The 17613-nt window shown below is 42.5% G+C and overlaps 1 protein-coding gene across 1 annotated transcript in view; it reads left to right on the top strand.

Annotated features, from left to right (window-relative positions):
- Positions 1–2259: 2259 nt before the first annotated feature.
- tbx15 (T-box transcription factor 15) overlaps positions 2260–17613 on the top strand; it is a 150289-nt gene continuing 134935 nt past the window's right edge. Inside the window, exon 1 of the mRNA XM_072513742.1 lies at positions 2260–2740. Within this exon, the coding sequence (XP_072369843.1) occupies positions 2539–2740 (202 nt within the window). The 5' untranslated portion in view covers positions 2260–2538. The remainder of the gene's footprint in view (positions 2741–17613) is intronic.

Here is a 17613-nt window from a genome sequence, read left to right as displayed (position 1 = left end):
TACCGGCGTTGGAGGAGACACTCAGCACCCGGTTTATATTTCGGAAACACACAGAAACCCGCCTTTTCCTCAATATCCTAATTTCCTTCTGTTATTTCTGGACATTGTCGCTTGCTTGTTTCTTGCTACCCCGGTGGGATTTTTGCAGAGTAACGGCAACGTTTTTGTTTTCGGCCGGGGAGGGAAGGAGGAGGCGGAGGGGAGGAACCTCCTTGATGCGAAACCAGGAAAACATTCGAGGAACAACAGTCCATCCTGCTGGGGACGAGTGGAAGAAAGATATTTCTGGGGTAAATGTTTATTAAATGGATTCAAAACGGTCTGAAGATGAATTGTACTTTGCGAAAGGGGTAACGGAAAAACAGTTCAGAAATAAATTGTCCCTATTGCTGACTAATATTTGCAGCTAGACTTTATTCGATTATTTTTGATTGCGTATGTGAGTTACACGTTATGTGTAACATATACATACGTCTATTGTACATCCAGATGTTTACATATGATATTCGCTATGGGCATTCTGTTAGTTCCTGTTAGTCTTGATTTAAATGTTGTGCAATGAGGAATTTGGTTTGTGAGTCTATTCGGGATTATTTCCCAACTGAAGTGGTCTAATGTAGTAATAGCGAACAAAAAACAAACAACGAATTAAGGCGCCGATAATATTGTGAAAAGCAAATTCGGCAAAATTGCCGAATGCTCCCGCTTACAAGAGCTGGTCTTCAACCAAACAAAAAAATCCAAGTTTGAAATCAAGCAGAAAATTCGATAAATACCTCAAAGTATGTGTGTGTGCGAGGTGGGGAGGGTAATGGATAAAGGGTAATGGATAAACCTGAACCGTGAATCTGTTCCTGTACATTCTGACGGAGCTGGCATCTATGTCCAGCATTTCCCATTTTATTCCGTTTCATTCGTGGCGCCAAGAACAGCCAGCAACTTGTGAGCTGATCTGTCTACCTTCCTATACAGTCCTCGCGAGGATTAGTTTGAAACAGTTTTGTTTTTCTGTTTGCAGATGTTGAAATCAGAATATTTCTTTCAAGTTAATTCCGGTCGGTGTGTGCACCAGCAGCAGGGTGCCAGAAGCAAAGGGGGGGGGGGGGGGGGGTTAAATCGGCTAGACTCACATTTGATATATATAACTGAATACAATTACTGCTCCCTCGAAATCATTCAGCGTCCCCAAAGCAAACGTGAATGCCATTAATGTTATATACATTCGAAATGTCCAATGCTAAAATAACTACGGCGCACACAACACCGGTAGGCAACCTCCCTGAAGAAAACCAGAAATGGCAACAACTCAACAATGTTGAATACTCAAGGGAGATATGAAAGACTGGCGCATGTCGATTTGTTTGTCAGACACTTTGTCCGTACCGTTTGGTTTGTTTTAATCATTTCTCTGACCAGAAATCTTGATTCTTCAAGAGCACAAATAAACTCGGCCAATAAAGGGCAGAAAACTGCTTTAGTTTTAAAATTCATTCTGAATGTTGTTTGGAGGAACCTGAGGTTAAAGCAGCGCTTCAGTATTTCTGGAACTTAGCAGCGAGTTTGCTTTATCCCCGTTATGTTTCGCTGTAGTTGTCACTGCTTCGCTCTCCTGTTCCACCGCAATAGGACAAGGGGGGTGGTGGTGGGGGGGGGGGGGGGGGGGGGGAGTGGAGCACAGATGGCAGGTTAACCATTAAGCAGCAGGGAAAGAATGATAGAATCTGCAGAAAATTGGTGTTTCTTTACATGTTGCGCTGGTAGGAATATAGTCCCTCGGGCAGCATATCACCGGCGTCAGAAATTCGCCAGGAAATCTAACGCAGTGGCTCCCAATGTCGTTCCTGACAGAATTTACAAGACCGACACGGGAGCGAGGTCAGCAGCGGTTAAATCGTTAATCCTCAATACCCCTGCTGCATTTTGAAAACAGCGCACGGGACATGGGGGAGGGCAATAGCAGCGGTTCCAATTCTGTTGGCCACAGAGGCGGTAGAAGGGCGCCCCACGGTGCACACACGGTTAAACCTGAGCACTGTCTCGAGTGGCTGTGAAGATCAAGGTGTCTGGTGCGGACCGTGGCCACATTTGCGGTTGTTCGTCTTGGAATTCAGGTGGCGTGTCATTGGATACTGGCTGCTGGCTGAGTGTCTATTGGACGGGAGGGTTTGACAGACACGGGGTGCTCTCCCCCCCCCCCCCCCCCCCCCCAACCCTTGCAGTAAAAATGCGGCAGAAGTTTGCATCAATCAGCCAGGGGGAGGGGGAGATGACAGAGGCGAGTGCAGAAAGTGGGCTAAGTTCAATTACTGCACTCACTCAGTCAGCAACATGCTAACTGGGACTGATAGAGATGTAATCAGCTCTGGACCTCTTGTGCTCCGTACCTGCCTCAAGTGCTGAACTTGCAGCCCTCATTTCGATCTTGATTCGTTTGAAATTCGGAAGTTGTGACTGGGTGCACGCCTGCAACTCGGCAGCCTGCTGTCTTTGCAGGGAAGTTTGGTGTTTGCTCATTCTTGGACGGTCCTTGTGCGGGCGATGAGTGAGCGGAGGCGATCGGCCGCTGCCCTCAGTTCAAGGGCTCACGCCTTCTCCGTCGAGTCACTGATCGGGACAAATAAAAAGAGGAAAATCCAGGAATGGGACGAGAAGACCATGGAACTGAGTGTGGACTCTCTGAACCCGGAGTCGGGGCTGGCAGACACCGTGGATTCAAGCCAGTGTATGGAGGTCAACTCCGGTTAGTCTCCATGTCGATATATCTTTTTTTTTACAAAACACTCCTGTTTTCTCCAACACAACCCCCTGGCTCCAGCTCCACTCTGCACACGGTTACAAGTTTGAAAAGAGAACCCGGAAGAGTGGCGGTAGATCAGTTTCTTTCGACAATCATATTTCCCTTTTTCTTAAAAAAAAATATAATTTAAAATTTTCCGGAGCCTTTTTGCAACCCCCCCCCCCGTCTCTCGTTTTCAGGGGGGGGGGGGTTGCAAAGTATATAATTCTTGGTGGAAGGAGCAAAAACTACCCTGTGTGCCCCCCATTTAACACAAAAGCAAATCTCCGTTGTAAATATGTTATCGCTGTCGAGACAAGCGATTTGCCGAAGTTGCGCTTTAGAACTCGAGGCTGTGGCGCTTCGAGCGGGCCAGGCTGCCCCAGTGTCGGAGTGCAGCAACTGGGGCCACCAACTCTCTGCAAAAGTTGGTCGTTCAGCCCTTCGCCGTTTTGCTGGGTCGCGCGAGGTTTCTTTCTGTAACAAATTGGCACGTTTAAGATGTTAAACTCGCAATAAGATGTTGCCCGACAGTAAATATCGCTCTGCCCGGGTACCAGGAGCACATCCCGGGGCCGCTCTGGACACACTGTGCAGCCAGTCCAACTCAGGACTGCGGGTATGGACCAGTGTGGACCAGTCCAATGATTATTTTACTGCCCACTTCTGAGTCATTGGCATTAAACATTGCAACAGCTCGAGTGATATTTAAGCGGAATAATCAGAATAGCAGAGGCGCTGTTTACGCCGCAATTCTCATGCATTTTATTCCCAATGCCGGTGACAGTACTTGTTGCTGTTCGATGGTCCTTGTCAAATGCCAAACTCTGTCCCCAACAACCAACACCCCCCCCCCCCCCCCTCCGCAAAAAAAAATACATTTCTCACCCCTTCCGAATCCGCAGTGATATCTGCTCAGCAACTCCCAACACCTTTCAAAACGTGACAATTGTGTTGGAGGAGTTACCGAGTGCATTTCAGGTCTATCTGTTGTGTTTAGCTTCCAGCCTGGAAAATAGATTTTTCTTCTGATGCTATATCACTAAGCTTTCTTTGCACGCGGTCTCCGATCGCTGTAAATGGTGTTTCTCGGTATAACTCCTTTCTATTTAGAAGGATTTAAAGTTTACACAATCCCTATTTGCTATAAGTGTGAACGGTCTGTCTGTGCCCAGGAATCTAGTAAGTCGCCTCTCCGTGCCACCCCGAGAAGCTTTTCCCAGTCAGGGAAAGAAATAAGAGTTGTCTGTTTCTCCTTCACGCGAGAGTTAGAAACGGGCTGACTTTAGATCTTGTAGTTTTTCAATAACATTTAAACTTTAAACAATCGGATTAGTGCGGCGGGTATGTCCATAATAACCGGTCACCTTGGCCCCTCCACCCATCCCTCTTTCCCAGTGGTTTATTGGATTTTGATATCGATAAAGGACTGATCCGATTGGGTGTCACTTTACAATTATATTTGGTGAGCCACCGGCCACAACGCCGTGAACAGCAGTCATGTTTCTGCCAGCTCCTCCTGTATCCCCCTTTCACACGTGAAGCTCCAGCGAACAGGGAATTCATGTTTCCAGGTAGTGTGCAAGGTGACAGGTGCCTGCAGGAGTGGCTGGCACTGGACACTTGGGAGTTTCCTCTGGGCATTGCAGAGGACAGACGCCGGCCGCTACTAGTTCCAGATATTGGAGATGTAACACGGAAGTGTGTGAAAGATTGGGACAGCACTCACTCCTCTCACGAGGATAGAAGGGCCCGGCTCCCCAGCACCAGGCGGCTTGTGATCTTACCGTTTGGTGGGTTTGAGGCAAAAACAGAAAATACTGCCACAACCTCAGCAGGTCTGACAGCATCTGTGGAGGGAGAAGGGAGCGAACGTGTCGAGTCCGGGTGACTCTTTGTCAAAGGTGAGTTTAAGGAAAGCGCCAACAACGCCCTCGGCACATTTGGGGTCGGTCCCCACCCGGAACTCCAAGTCAATAATTCCTACTGCAGAATATTCCTGTAAATGGGTATGATTGGAAATAAAGAGAGAAGGAGGTGGAGGGGGGAGAGGGGCGCCATCTGAAATGAATGAATGGAGAGGGGGGGGGGGGAGTCGGGCAATGAGCTTTTTAGCTCGAGTCCCTGTTGAGTGTTTCCATTTCAATTTTGAGAAGAGAACCGCAAAACCTTTCAGTTCCTGCCTAGAATTGGCACCAGAAAGGCTTTGGTTTTTTAAAAAACCGAGTGGGATATATTATTACCATTGTTATTTATTACTCGTGTACATTTACCGCAGCCTCCCCTCCTTCACCGCCTCCTCACAGGCGCAAATAGGAAATTGTTGTCAGGTCAAATGATTTCGGCCAATTTTCCAAATGTGATCTGAGGGAGAAGATTATTTGCCAGTCATGGAACACACTCGCCCGAAAGAAACGCAGACGTGCATACGAGCGAACCTTTCCTATTTATCGCCAATCAGTTTCTTGTATTTGAAATCACTCATTCATCAGTTTCTGCTGGTGGATCCTTTGATTTATTTTGCCTGTTTACTCCAGATACAGCTTTTTAATACACGCTTTGCACGAAATAGAAGTTTAAAAAAAATAGGATTTAAAAAAATTAATCTGACTTATTTTTTGAGAATGATGCTGAAATGACCTTGCCTGAGTTCTCGAAGTGGCCGGGGGTGTGTCCCCCGTTGCACTGTCTGTCTGAGTGTCCTTTGCTGGGCTAAGTTCCTCTTTCAGTGCATCACTGGCATTAGTTCTGAAGAAACCAACTTGAGTTGGGAGAATGCTTTATTTATCAGCTACATCTGAGGCTGTACAAGAGAAACTGACATCTTGCCGTTTCTTTAGCGTAGGCGAAGAACCAAAACAAAATATAAAAGGACCGGGGTAGAAACATTCTAAAAGGCGCGGGAGATTTTGTTCAAAAAATACTCTAGAACGGGCAGTGTTCTGCGCTCCGTCGATTATTCTAGAAAGGCCGTGTGGGACGGCGGTGATATTTTGGAAAGTGCGCTCTGTATTCCGCCGAGTTGGCTGAACGGCGCGGCGGGCTTGGTTCCACGATGTTTCATACTTTGAAAGATGCATTCTGCTTTTACTTCCAGAAGGGACGGCGCTGGGTGCTGTTTAATATTTTAGAAGACAGAAAATTGGAATTTGGGTTCAGGCAATCGCTGAACTCCAGATTAATGATTTATTGGACGCCACTAATTATGAAAATGACGATTTCAGTTAATTCTTTAGCTCCACGGCACTTTACACTTAATGATACAAAACACGGTTTATTTTTAATACCTAAACAGAATTTCTGTGTAATATTTCTGCATGGAAACAATGTGGACTTCGCTGTATAATTTATTTGATCAGCGGATATTTGCTTCGCATCTTTGTTTAAGACCTTAGAACAGCCAGTGCAAGGTTCTTAAAAAAACTATTTGGGAGCAGGCTGTCGTGTAGCTCTGATGAAAAAAGGTAATCTTCTAAATTTGGGTACAATAGTTGAGAACAAGATATTCTGTAAATGCAATGTACTTTTTTAGAGATACAATTTTCCGAATACTACTTTAGTAGATGGGTTGCTGAATAATCTGTACAATATTTTGGGATGTTTTCTGTGTGGGAACAAGGCTGCGAATTCAACGCCATTTGTTAGAAGAAGCAAAACCTCTACAACATGATACGGTCAAGAGGTAGGGCTGTATTTTCAGGCATTAACTTCGAAGCGGCAGATATTTAGTCTGAAACAGTGTTGTTATTTGAATGAAGACGGAGGGTTGCGATTTGAATCTGACATCTTAGAAAAAGACAGTGTTGTCCTTTCTGTGTAGATTTGCTGAAAATGCATTGTTAAATTTTTAGCTGATGTCTTTCCGACGGGGAAACCATGCGTGTTCGGCGTAATATTTAAAATTGCCAGTATTGTACACGTATAGTGGTATTTTAGCAGAAATACTGTGATTTCAGTGTAATACTTTAGGGGCTGAAGTGCGATTCGGCAGTGGTCCTTCAGGAAAAGCATTGCAATTTCAGGGCAACCATTTAGACACGGCAATGGTGTAATTTCAGTGTACTAGTTTAGGTGGAATAGTGTTGGTAATATTTGGGTGGCGCTCTTTACAAGATGTAGATTTGAAATTTTTACGCAATACACTAGAAGAAGCAGGACTGTAAATATATATTTAATATATTGGGACAGTGTATTTTGGGCCCAATATTTTAAAAGTTAAGTAATTTCCCTATATGGCCAGAGAGGGGAAAGTGCAAAATCAGGAGCAGCCGTGATGCAGTCCAGTTTACTACACTTGAATCGGCAGTGTTGTAATTGCAATACAATATGATGGAGGAAGCAGCATTGCAATTTTGACTCATTGGTTTGGATGAAACACTTCTGCAATCTCAGTGTAATATATTCAGAATGACAATACATGTTAAGTATGTTGGTTGGGACAGCATTGCAAATGCCATATAATAGGTTGTAAGAGGAACAATTGTCAGTTATGTATAATGTGTTGAATAGACCACGTTTTAATTTCACTGCAACATTGTAAAGGGGACTGGGTTGTACCTCGAGTGCAGTAATCTAAAAAAGACTGTAATGGTTTAACTGGATTGGAGATTGGAGCTGCTGTGACTCAGCAACCAATTTTTACAAGAGGCCAATTTTCAATGTGATTTGTTAAAATACACAATGTTGGCAGTTAAGGTTAATCTTTTAGAACTATAGTATTTTAACTGGTGAGTGTGATATTTAAGCATCGATGGTGCTGCAATTTCAGAGCAACATTTTAGAAAGGTTGTGTGGAAGAAGTAGGTTCCAGAAATCAGAAGAGCAAGAGACTTTGTCTCTCCATTTAACCCCTCAGCTTAATACACTTTCTAAAGTTTATGGAAAACCATGAAACAAAAACTACAATAGTGCATAGTTAGAACATTGTTATTTCCCCTCTCACACTCCCTCTTCCCCCCTCTGTCACACTCAAACTTCTAAAAAGGTATACTCAATATTAATTTCAGCCCAATAAAGCTTTTGAAAATTGTCTTCCCAGTTTTCAAAATTATTATTTGAACCAACTGAGTAGATGATGCGAGAATCGATAGAAAAATGTTCCAAAAGTAACATTGACTGATGGTCATGCTTCCTAGGGAATTTGTTCAGACGTTCTGATTCCAGAATCCAAATTCAGCTCAGAGCAGCATTGCTGTGGGCAAAACTATTGTGCCGAAACACAAGCTATGGGGAAAGTGTTGTCTTCAAATAAAAGCTTTGCGCAGGCATTAAAAGACACAGGAGAAATACAGTAGCTAATATTACCAATTATTGATATATATACATATATATCATATATATGTATATTTAGATATAAAATGTTCACATTTTCATTTAAACCTCACTTTGGACATTAGAAATTTCAGTTACAGAGAAAAAATGCAAAAAAAATCATTGAGCATTTTGATCAATTTGGGTGTATCTAATTGTGCAATCAAATGTAAATACTTACCATAAAATGCAGCTATTCTGTAGTGCAGTATTAGACCTTGAACATTGAAAAGATACATTGCAGTACCACCAGCAGGAGTAACAAGGAACTTTCAATGAAAGGTACGTACATGTACTGAATTTAATATATTAGAGGTTTTAAATGTTGCAGTATTAACATTTCATTTTAACAGTCAAGAAGACACACTGTTGCAATATTAATATTTAAGAGGTAATGTTGTAATTGAGTGAATTATCAACAGAATACTTCGGAATACTTTTGTATTTGGTATTGTGCAATATAGTAGAAGTGACAGTATCATAGTTTAGGTGTAATATTTTTGAAATGTTGAAATTCTCTATGATGCTTTAATAATGGAAACATAATTTCAGTGCAATATCTTAGGAAAAGGGTTGTTTGATAAAGTGATAAAGTCCCTAAACAAATATTTTATTAGTTTTATTGTAATATTTTGGCATATACGCTGTTATAATTTGTTGCAATACTTTACAAGAAGCAGTGTTGGACTTTCAGTACAATATTTAAAGAACATAGCCATCCAGCCAGTCCAAAAAAACCCAACACCTATCGATTTCCCAGTTCTTCTTCTATCTATCTTATTCTTCTTTAAATCTTTTCACATTATCTGTCTCATGGGCTCCCTGAGCAATTTGTTTGACATATTCACCACCCTCTGTGTGGTTGCATTTAAATTGTGTATCTCCCCATTTCTAAGCAGGAACACATGTCCTTTCTTCTAGAGTGGAACATTTGAACATAATATCAATTCAAATTTGTCTACAGACTTTAGAATTTTTAATACTTGAATACTTTTTATTCCATAGCATACAATTCAGAGTCTGCATATCACATATGTCTTAAGGTAGTTAGGAGTTTTGAATCCCTTTTCTCCACCACTTCCAGTGCTCAGATATCCTTGCCGTTGTAGTGCCCAGAATTACACAGTGAATCAAAGGCAATAGATTGCATTTAGTGCCTGTCATGACATTAGGATGTCCCAAAATGCTTTACAGCCAATGACTTAGTTTTTAAGTGGAATTATTGTTGCAATGCAGTAACCAATTCACTAAAACAAAGATGCCACAAATGCAATAAAACAATGACCAGATAATCTGTTATTAGGTGTTGGTTGAAAGAATAATGTTAACCAGCACATAGGGCAGTTGGCACATGAATGTGGAGATAAACAAAAAAACCGTCAAGCGCTAAAATTCTGAAATATGAACAGGGAGAGATACTAATGTACTGGTCCGTCTGTATAGGTTGTGGGGGAAGTTGGGGGGGGGGGGGGACTCCCTGGTCTGTTTCAAACAATGCCATTAGATCTTTTACTTCCACCTGAAAGGGCAGAGTTTAATGTTTCCAACAAAGAGGCACTCCCTCGATATTGCACTGGAGTGTCAGCTTTGATTTGTATTCATGTCTCTGGAGTGGAACGTGAACCCACAGCTTTCCAACTCATGGCTCTGCCACTTGGCCATGGCGTTACTTAAGGTTTCTTTAGCAGCCATATTGCCACCTCTGGGCTTTTGTGCTTTATCCCTTTCCTCTATATCTCAAGATATGGATACTCTTCTCTCCCACTTTCTTGCACTGTGCTGTAAGTTTCAGTTCAATCCCATCAATGATCCCAGGTCAATCCTGGGGCTGCATCCTGTAGTCTCGACCCATTTAGTTCATTATTTAATTTCTGTCCATGGAATTATTATTGTGCATTCACCCATGATGAATGGCATTTTCCACTCATCATCTCATCTTTTCAAACTACTCAGACCTTTTGTAATTTGTCTACTTATTCTGGATTGTTTGAATGTGCACCATCCTGACCCGTGTCATGGTGTCATCTGACAACATAAACACCCTTACCAATGTTCTTGAATCTGAATCATATATAAGCGTTGGGCACAACAGTCCCTTTAGCACTTAGGGATGCCCTGTTTCCGATCCTTTGCCATATTAGTGCATCTCTGTTCAGAACACTGCCACCTTCCCTCACCTCAATTTGCTTTATCTGAGTTTGCCAAATTCCAATTAATCTCAGAAACATTTTTCCTATGCCATACCACCCTATTTGTGGCAAATCTTTTATCTCATTGTTTACTTTCCTTCCCTAGAATTGTTACAGTGCATTTGTCCATGGTGAATGGACAGCTGTGGAATAGAAACTCAGTTGATTAAGTAACATTTTGAATAAAAAGGTAATATCAATAATGGTGACCAGGTTGTTGCAAAAGCTATCTGGTTTACTGATACCCTCACAGGAAGTGTGGTCCATTTGTGATGCCAGACGCTCAGCCATGTGCTTGATTTATAGTTGGTCACTGAAATAGCCTAGCAAGACAACAGCTGTATAGGAATAGGTATGCCAGCAGTGCCCACATAATGCCAACAAATAAAAAAATACATTTGTATCGTGCAAGTATCAAAGGTTTACATTAAATCTGAATATGTTACTTTACACATTCTCTGTTGTTATTTTTTCCAAGAACTCCATTAAATTTTTGGCAGATTTCCCATCACATAAGTCGATGCTCACACTCACTTACCATGTCATCACCATCTATGTGTTTAGCTATCTTCTCTTTCAGGGTGCATTCTTACACTTAACCCACAACTAATGTTTGTCACATGAGCCTTCAGTTTACTAAGACTCTGGCAGAAAATGCACAATATTTTTCTGCAAAAATTAATCATCAACAACTTAGCTTGGTATAAGCTTCTTTAATTTTGTCAGTGCATTCTGAGTTTGAAAAAAAAACAACTTCACTCACAGAAAAATGCTCCAGCTCATTTTTGTTTGTTGCAGTTTTTAGTTGTAATTTATCTAAAGGAGGGTGTCCAGGAGAGGGCCAAGTCATTTAACTCAGAAAGGATTTGTTGAAATATACTTTTGAACCATTAGCCAAATTCTGTTAAGTTTCAGTCAGAAGTTATTTATCAGCTTGTCTTTTTAAATGGATTAGTCTGCTAGAGTCGCTGAAGATAGATTTTCTGGAACTTTCAAAGGGAATTAATAAGGACAGGTAGCTTCTGTAATTCAAAAGAGCACAAACTGCTCTGTCTAACTAAAATGTATAACTTTGGTTCAAAAAGTAGGTGTAAACAATATATTGTTTTCTACAAAAAAAATAGTTAAGCTTTACAACCACTCTAAAGCAAAATGGTTAAAATTCCACCATTTATTGTTCAATTACTATTTGATAAGTGTATTGATCAGTTAAAGACTAAAAACAGGTTGATACTGTGGTCTTGTCCTGCCTCTTCAAAGACAGGAAGAGTTGAAGAGTGTTTTGATGGAACAGGATGGAACAAGTAGCTAAGTATTGTTTGTGTTTAAAAAAGAAAGGATTTTCTTGTTTGTTACTCATGGTTCCTTCAAATTTTCCCAAGACAAAAACTTTCTCTGAAACAGAGTTACAGCTCATGTGTGAGAATCGTCTGAAATATGAAGCTAAAAGTACCGAGAGCAAAAAGATTACAGGAAACACAAAAAATGTTCCAGGCCCAATGCACCTTTAAAAAAATGTGTTTTACATTAACTAGTTTCCAATCTTCAGGCATTATTCCAGTTTTTAATAATCCCTATAAGAAAGCACCAAGGACATGGCTTTGGTGGCGAAGCCATGGAAATCCGTGGGAGGGCGGAAATCTCGGCTGGAACTGTTTGTGCCATATGCTATTTCTATGGCATTTTTTCCACCAAGGGAGCAGCAGACAAGTTACGGACCAGGACAGGGTTTCACCATCATTCTCTGTTTTTTTTATTTGTTGCATTACTTCTGTTGTTGCTCAAATTGATCTTTGCCCCCAGTTACCTTATGATACATACCTTGGGCGGGATTCTCCACTCCCGCGCCGAAGTGGCCGCTCCATCGTGAACGCCATCGAGGTTCACGACGGCGTGAAACGGCCCCGGTCCCGACCGATTCAGGCCCTAGCAATGGGCCAGGATCGGGGCCGCGTCATCTACACATGCCAGGCCTTGTCGCCCGTGTAAAAGCGGTGCCGCATAGATGACGCGGCCGGCGCCACATAACGGGCGTCATCCGCGCATGCGTGGTTGCCGTCCTCTCTAAGTCCGCCCCACAAGAAGATGGTGGACGGATCTTGCGGGGCCGCGGAAGGAAGGAGGTCCTCCTTCAGAGTGGATGGCCCGACGATCGGCGGGCACTGATCGCGGGCCACCCCACATCTGAGGCACCCCCAGTGCAGGATCCCACTCCCCCCCCCCCCCGCAGGCCGCCCCCCCCAGCGTTCACGCACCGCTCACGACTGCAGCGACCAGGTGTGGACGGCGTCGGGGGGAACCCGCCATTTTGGCCTGGCCGCTCGGCCCATCCGGGCCTGAGAATAGCGGGGGTGCTGGAGAATCGCCATTTTCGGTGTCTCCGCTGATTCTCCAGCCTGCGGCCCACGAAACTCGACCGGGCCGTTCCCGCCTCTTGGGAGAATCGCGGGAGGGCGTCGGATTGGCGTCCCGGGAAATTTTGGCGGCCCTTGCGATTCTCCCAACTGGCGTGGGAGTGGAGAATCGCGCCCCTTATCTCTATTTTATTAAACAATAATTGACTTCACTTTCACTCTAACAATCCTATGGTCAGTCCAGTTTCGTTAACTCATCTTAAAATCTGCCAAGTTTACTAGCAATCAAATTGTTATCATTCAAGATCAGTAATCAAATCCAACAGAATCCAAAAATTGCACCTGTTTTCTCTTCTTAATCCTAAAATTCATCTTGCCGAAATCAATGTTCTGAAAGTATTTGCTGACTTGACTTTTGTTCCCAGCTCCTGGATTTAACTCAACAGTCAGTCCAAATTGTGTGATTTCCCTGACCAACTGTTCCCTGTGACCATCCAATATGGTACCAAGATTCTGATTTCACACCTATTATACCTTTAATAGATTGTTATGGGCCAGGGTTTAGAGAACCCCAAAGTGTGTCATGGAGTTCACCTGACCCACAGTTTTTAATAGATTGTGGTATGGGGAGCACACGGCCCACTCTACAGGTGTGGTACAGCAGAAATGGAAAAGTATTTTTTAAAGTGAACATCTTAGCAACCATTAATTCAAATACAACCCCTAAAGAATACAACACTAAGTGATCCTTAATAACTTCCCAAACAACATCCAGAAGACAAAAGAAACACCTTTTAAAAGAAGCACATCAGGTTTACATTCACTACTGGGAACATTTATAATTCTGAATTCACCAAATGATCAAGAGATAGTCTTTTCATGGCAGTGAGAACAGGTCTACACCTGCTTTGTCTGGCTTCAGCTCCAACACTGAAAACAAAACCAAAAAAACACAGACACACCCAAGCTTTTCTCAAAGTGAAACTAAAAAGCAGAGCCAGAGCTCAGCTCCACCCACACTCTGACATCATAGCAGTAACATGAGCAGCCAAACATTTCTTAAAGCGATATTCTCATGACAAGATTTCCCAATCTATCTCTGTCAAATTAAAATCACTCCTAACAACTACATCTCTTGATGTGCATTGTTTTTTCTTCTATAAAAAGTTCTTGGTCCAATCCTTCCTGACAGTGATCTATATCTGATGTCCATTGTTAATTTGCATCCCTTTATGCCTCCCCTCACTTTGCATTTGCATATTATTCACATCCAGACTAGATAGTTATGGTTATATTGTAATATGATTTTATTTTGTACAATGATTCATGGCATCTATTGAGACTGTGTTCATGTTAAACTATTCTCTTGCATCCTTCTTGACCCGTCTATATCCTTTGACACGGTTGTCTGCAACATCCTCCACCAACATGTTTTCTCCATTGTCCAGCTGAGCAGGACTGCATTGCTTGGTTCCACTCCAATCTACATCATAGTCAGAGAACCACCTGTAATCAGCTTTTATCCCATTTTTGCACCATTATCGCCAGACTTCCCCAAGGATCTATCCTTGGTCCTTTTTTGTCTACATGCTATTACCTATAGACCATGTGCACTGATATGGATGTTATCCCACATCACCTCTTATGAATCCTCCTTTTGTTCTGATTTTGATGCTTCTCTGCTTCTCTACCTTTCTCTTCTCTGTTTAAATGTACCTTAAAACTTACTCCATTACCTGCATTAATATTTCATTAAAAGGCTCACATCAAAGTTTCTCTGAACTAGCTCCTGTGTAGCACTTGAATCATTTTGCTACATTAACAGCAGTGCAGTTGCTGCCATTGAACCAACTGCTCCTGGTTTGGTATCTGTATCCATGTGATGCCAGTTATATCTGTGCACTTCTATGTACCCCATGGCAATTAAAAAATTGGTTTTGGCTGTGGACTACATTGGTAAGGCAATATTTATTGTCCATTCCTGGTTCCTCTGAAGTTATTAAGAGTCAACAATAAAGTATGAGGCTGGAGTCAGATGGAGGTCTGGGGTGAGAGGTTCCCTTGACAAGGACAATAGTGAACCCATTGGGTTTTTACAGCACTCAGCAGCTTCAATAGTATTTTTTTTTGGGGGGGGGGGGGGAGGCTTGCAGGCAAATGTACCAGATTTGTTGAATTCAACTTTCCAACTTGCCCATAAAACCCAACATTGACATTGTCTGGGTGAACACGCAACTCGCTAACACAGTTTACTTTACACAGTATATTGAGATATAAAACCAAGGCGAGTGTATTGATTTTATAGTAATATTTTTAATATGCTGGTTATGTCATTTGGATGAAGTACATTTGAGGAGATACTGTTGAAATTCCAATGCCATCTTTAGATGGGACAGCCTAAAGATAGTTCTACCAGCACAAAACTGAACATCCATTTGGGACTTTGGGCTATTACAGCAGCTATATCTGTAACCTCAGAGCCCAGCACATCCCGAACTCCTCCACTATCAGGTACCTACCCCATGAAAGGATATACAATACAAAGCATTGCAAATTCTGTAAAATGCTGTATGAACCTAGTAAAGCCTGCATGCTGAACACCAAAAGTATCAAACTATGGCCACAGCCAAGTAATTACACAAAAGAAAACAGATCCGAGACCAGATCTCTAGTGTTATCACATCCATTTAAGAATGGTGATGGAACACCTGGAAGCTAACAGGGCAGGTAGCACAGTGGGTAGCACTGTTGCTTCACATCTCCAGGGTCCCAGATTTGATTCCTGGCTTGGGTCACTGTCTGTGTGGAGTCTGCACATTCTCCCCGTGTCTGCGTGGGTTTCCTCCGGGTGCTCCAGTTTCTTCCCACAGTCAGAAGTTGTGCAGGTTAGGTGGATTGGCCATGCTAAATTGCCCTTAGTGTCCAAAAAAGGTTAGCTGGGGTTACTGGGTTACGGGGATAGGGTGGACATGTGGGCTTAAGTGGGGTTCTCTTTCTAAGGGCCTGTGCAGACTCGATGGGCCGAATGGCCTCCTTCTGCAGTGTAAATTCTATGATTCTAAGTGGCAGAGTCTTCATGAACATTCCTTTTTTATTCATTCATGGGATGTGGGCGTCACTGGTTGGACCACCATTCATTGCCCATCCCTAATTGTCCTTGAACTGAAAGGCAATTTCAGAGGGCATTTCTTTTAAGAAGTCAACCAGATTTCTTTGGGTCTGGAGTCACATGTAGGCCAGACCAGGTAAGGATGGCAGATTTCCTTCCCTAAAGGGCATTAGTGAACAAGGTGGGTTTTCACAATAATCAACAATGGTTTCATGGTCACGTTAGGCTTTTAATTCCAAATCATATTAGAACATGGAACTTGGTTAAAGTTCTAAAAGTGCACAGTGGATGATCTCATGTGGCTTCAATATATATCCCAGCCTTATCATCAATGAGCAGTGTCATCAGGTGATGCTTTCACTCCGGGTTTCCTCAGTGGGCTTAGCCTGGCTAAACTTTAAAAAAATAACATATTACATTGCAAGTGAATGAATGTTCATTCTCGTTCAGAGTTAAAATAAAGCAGAAACGTTTGATATGATGCGGACCTGGTTATTGGAAGCATTCTGTGCTGGGGAGAGTGAGGGGCACTGACTATTCAAACAAAAAACAACCCTCCCTTTCTAAACACCGTTAGAAAATATCTTCACCACATCCAACTTTATCTGAAAAGCAGCAAACTTTTCAACAGTGTGTGAAGTTTAATATTCCGAGGAACGCTTTACAATATATCTGCATTAGGCTTTGATCGCTTGCCACAGACAGACATTTACTTTATCGGCCAGTAATGACATTCAGGCTGTTGAAAATAATGAAGCTGAGCGCAACTGGAAAATGTATGAGGTAATACCGGGTAGAAATATTAGAGCACGTCTCGTTTCTGGGAATACATCTGAAAGGGGACTTGGAGACCCCCTTGCCTGGCCTGGAAGATCACACCAATTCTTTGGAGCAGGAATAACACGGAGATACATTTAATCCAGACTATTCTCTGTCTCTCTGCTCTTACATGGTTCATTGCAGGCTCAGTGAAATCCACTCTCTTAAAAAAACATCACAACCATAACCTTCAGATGAAAACGGAGGTGGTGATCTAATAAACACTAATAGTCCAAAAATGTGCAGGTTATGTGGGGCTACGGGGAAAGGGAGGGGGAGTGGGCCTGCGCAGGGTGCACTTTCAGAGGGTCGGTGCAGACTCGATGGACCGAATGGCCTCGGTCTGCGCTGTAGGAATTCGATGGTTCTATACTGCACGGTTCTGTGCTGGGAAGAGTGAGGGGCACTGACTATTTAACCAAAAATAGTCAATAAATAAAAATAGTCAATGAATAAAACAGGAAGAGCTAGTTCGAGTGCTGTAACACTGTAAGGTCGCCTACACATTGGATGAAAATAATTATATTAAATTAGTGTTGGGCTTGGATTTAAAAAAATATATACAATTAACGCCTTGGTGAAATCGGGAGATGGGGAGGTTTCTGTAGTGTCCAAAACCTAATTCAATCACCAGTCCGATGTTTTCGTCTGAGCAACGGGTTGACATTGAACCCTCCGAGTCATCCCAGGCACTCTTGCTGCTCTTGTATCAATAAAGGTCCGACATCGAGTTAAATTAATTCTGAACTGTTTAGATGAACGTGTTATGTATTTGTTAGAAAGGAAATGATAGAAAGCGAGGCGAGGTTTAAGAGGTTGGGTGGATTTAAAAAAAATCAATATCAAAGCCTTTTTTCTCTTCTAAAGTTGAATAAGTATTTCAAGAAAACGATTAACCGAACAGGGAATACTCCAGGCCTAATGTGGAAGATAAAAGGTCACTTGAAGCGAATGATAGCCTTCACAGTGAACAGCCTCTCCGCTCTCCAGTACTGTGTAATACTAAAACGCATAAAAGTTGTACTTTTTATTATTCAGCCGAGCTGGCAGAGACAA

The sequence above is a fragment of the Scyliorhinus torazame genome, chromosome 8 (assembly GCF_047496885.1).
Source record: "Scyliorhinus torazame isolate Kashiwa2021f chromosome 8, sScyTor2.1, whole genome shotgun sequence".
NCBI classification, from domain to species: Eukaryota; Metazoa; Chordata; class Chondrichthyes; order Carcharhiniformes; family Scyliorhinidae; genus Scyliorhinus; species Scyliorhinus torazame.
This window is presented reverse-complemented; position numbering and strand designations above follow the sequence as displayed.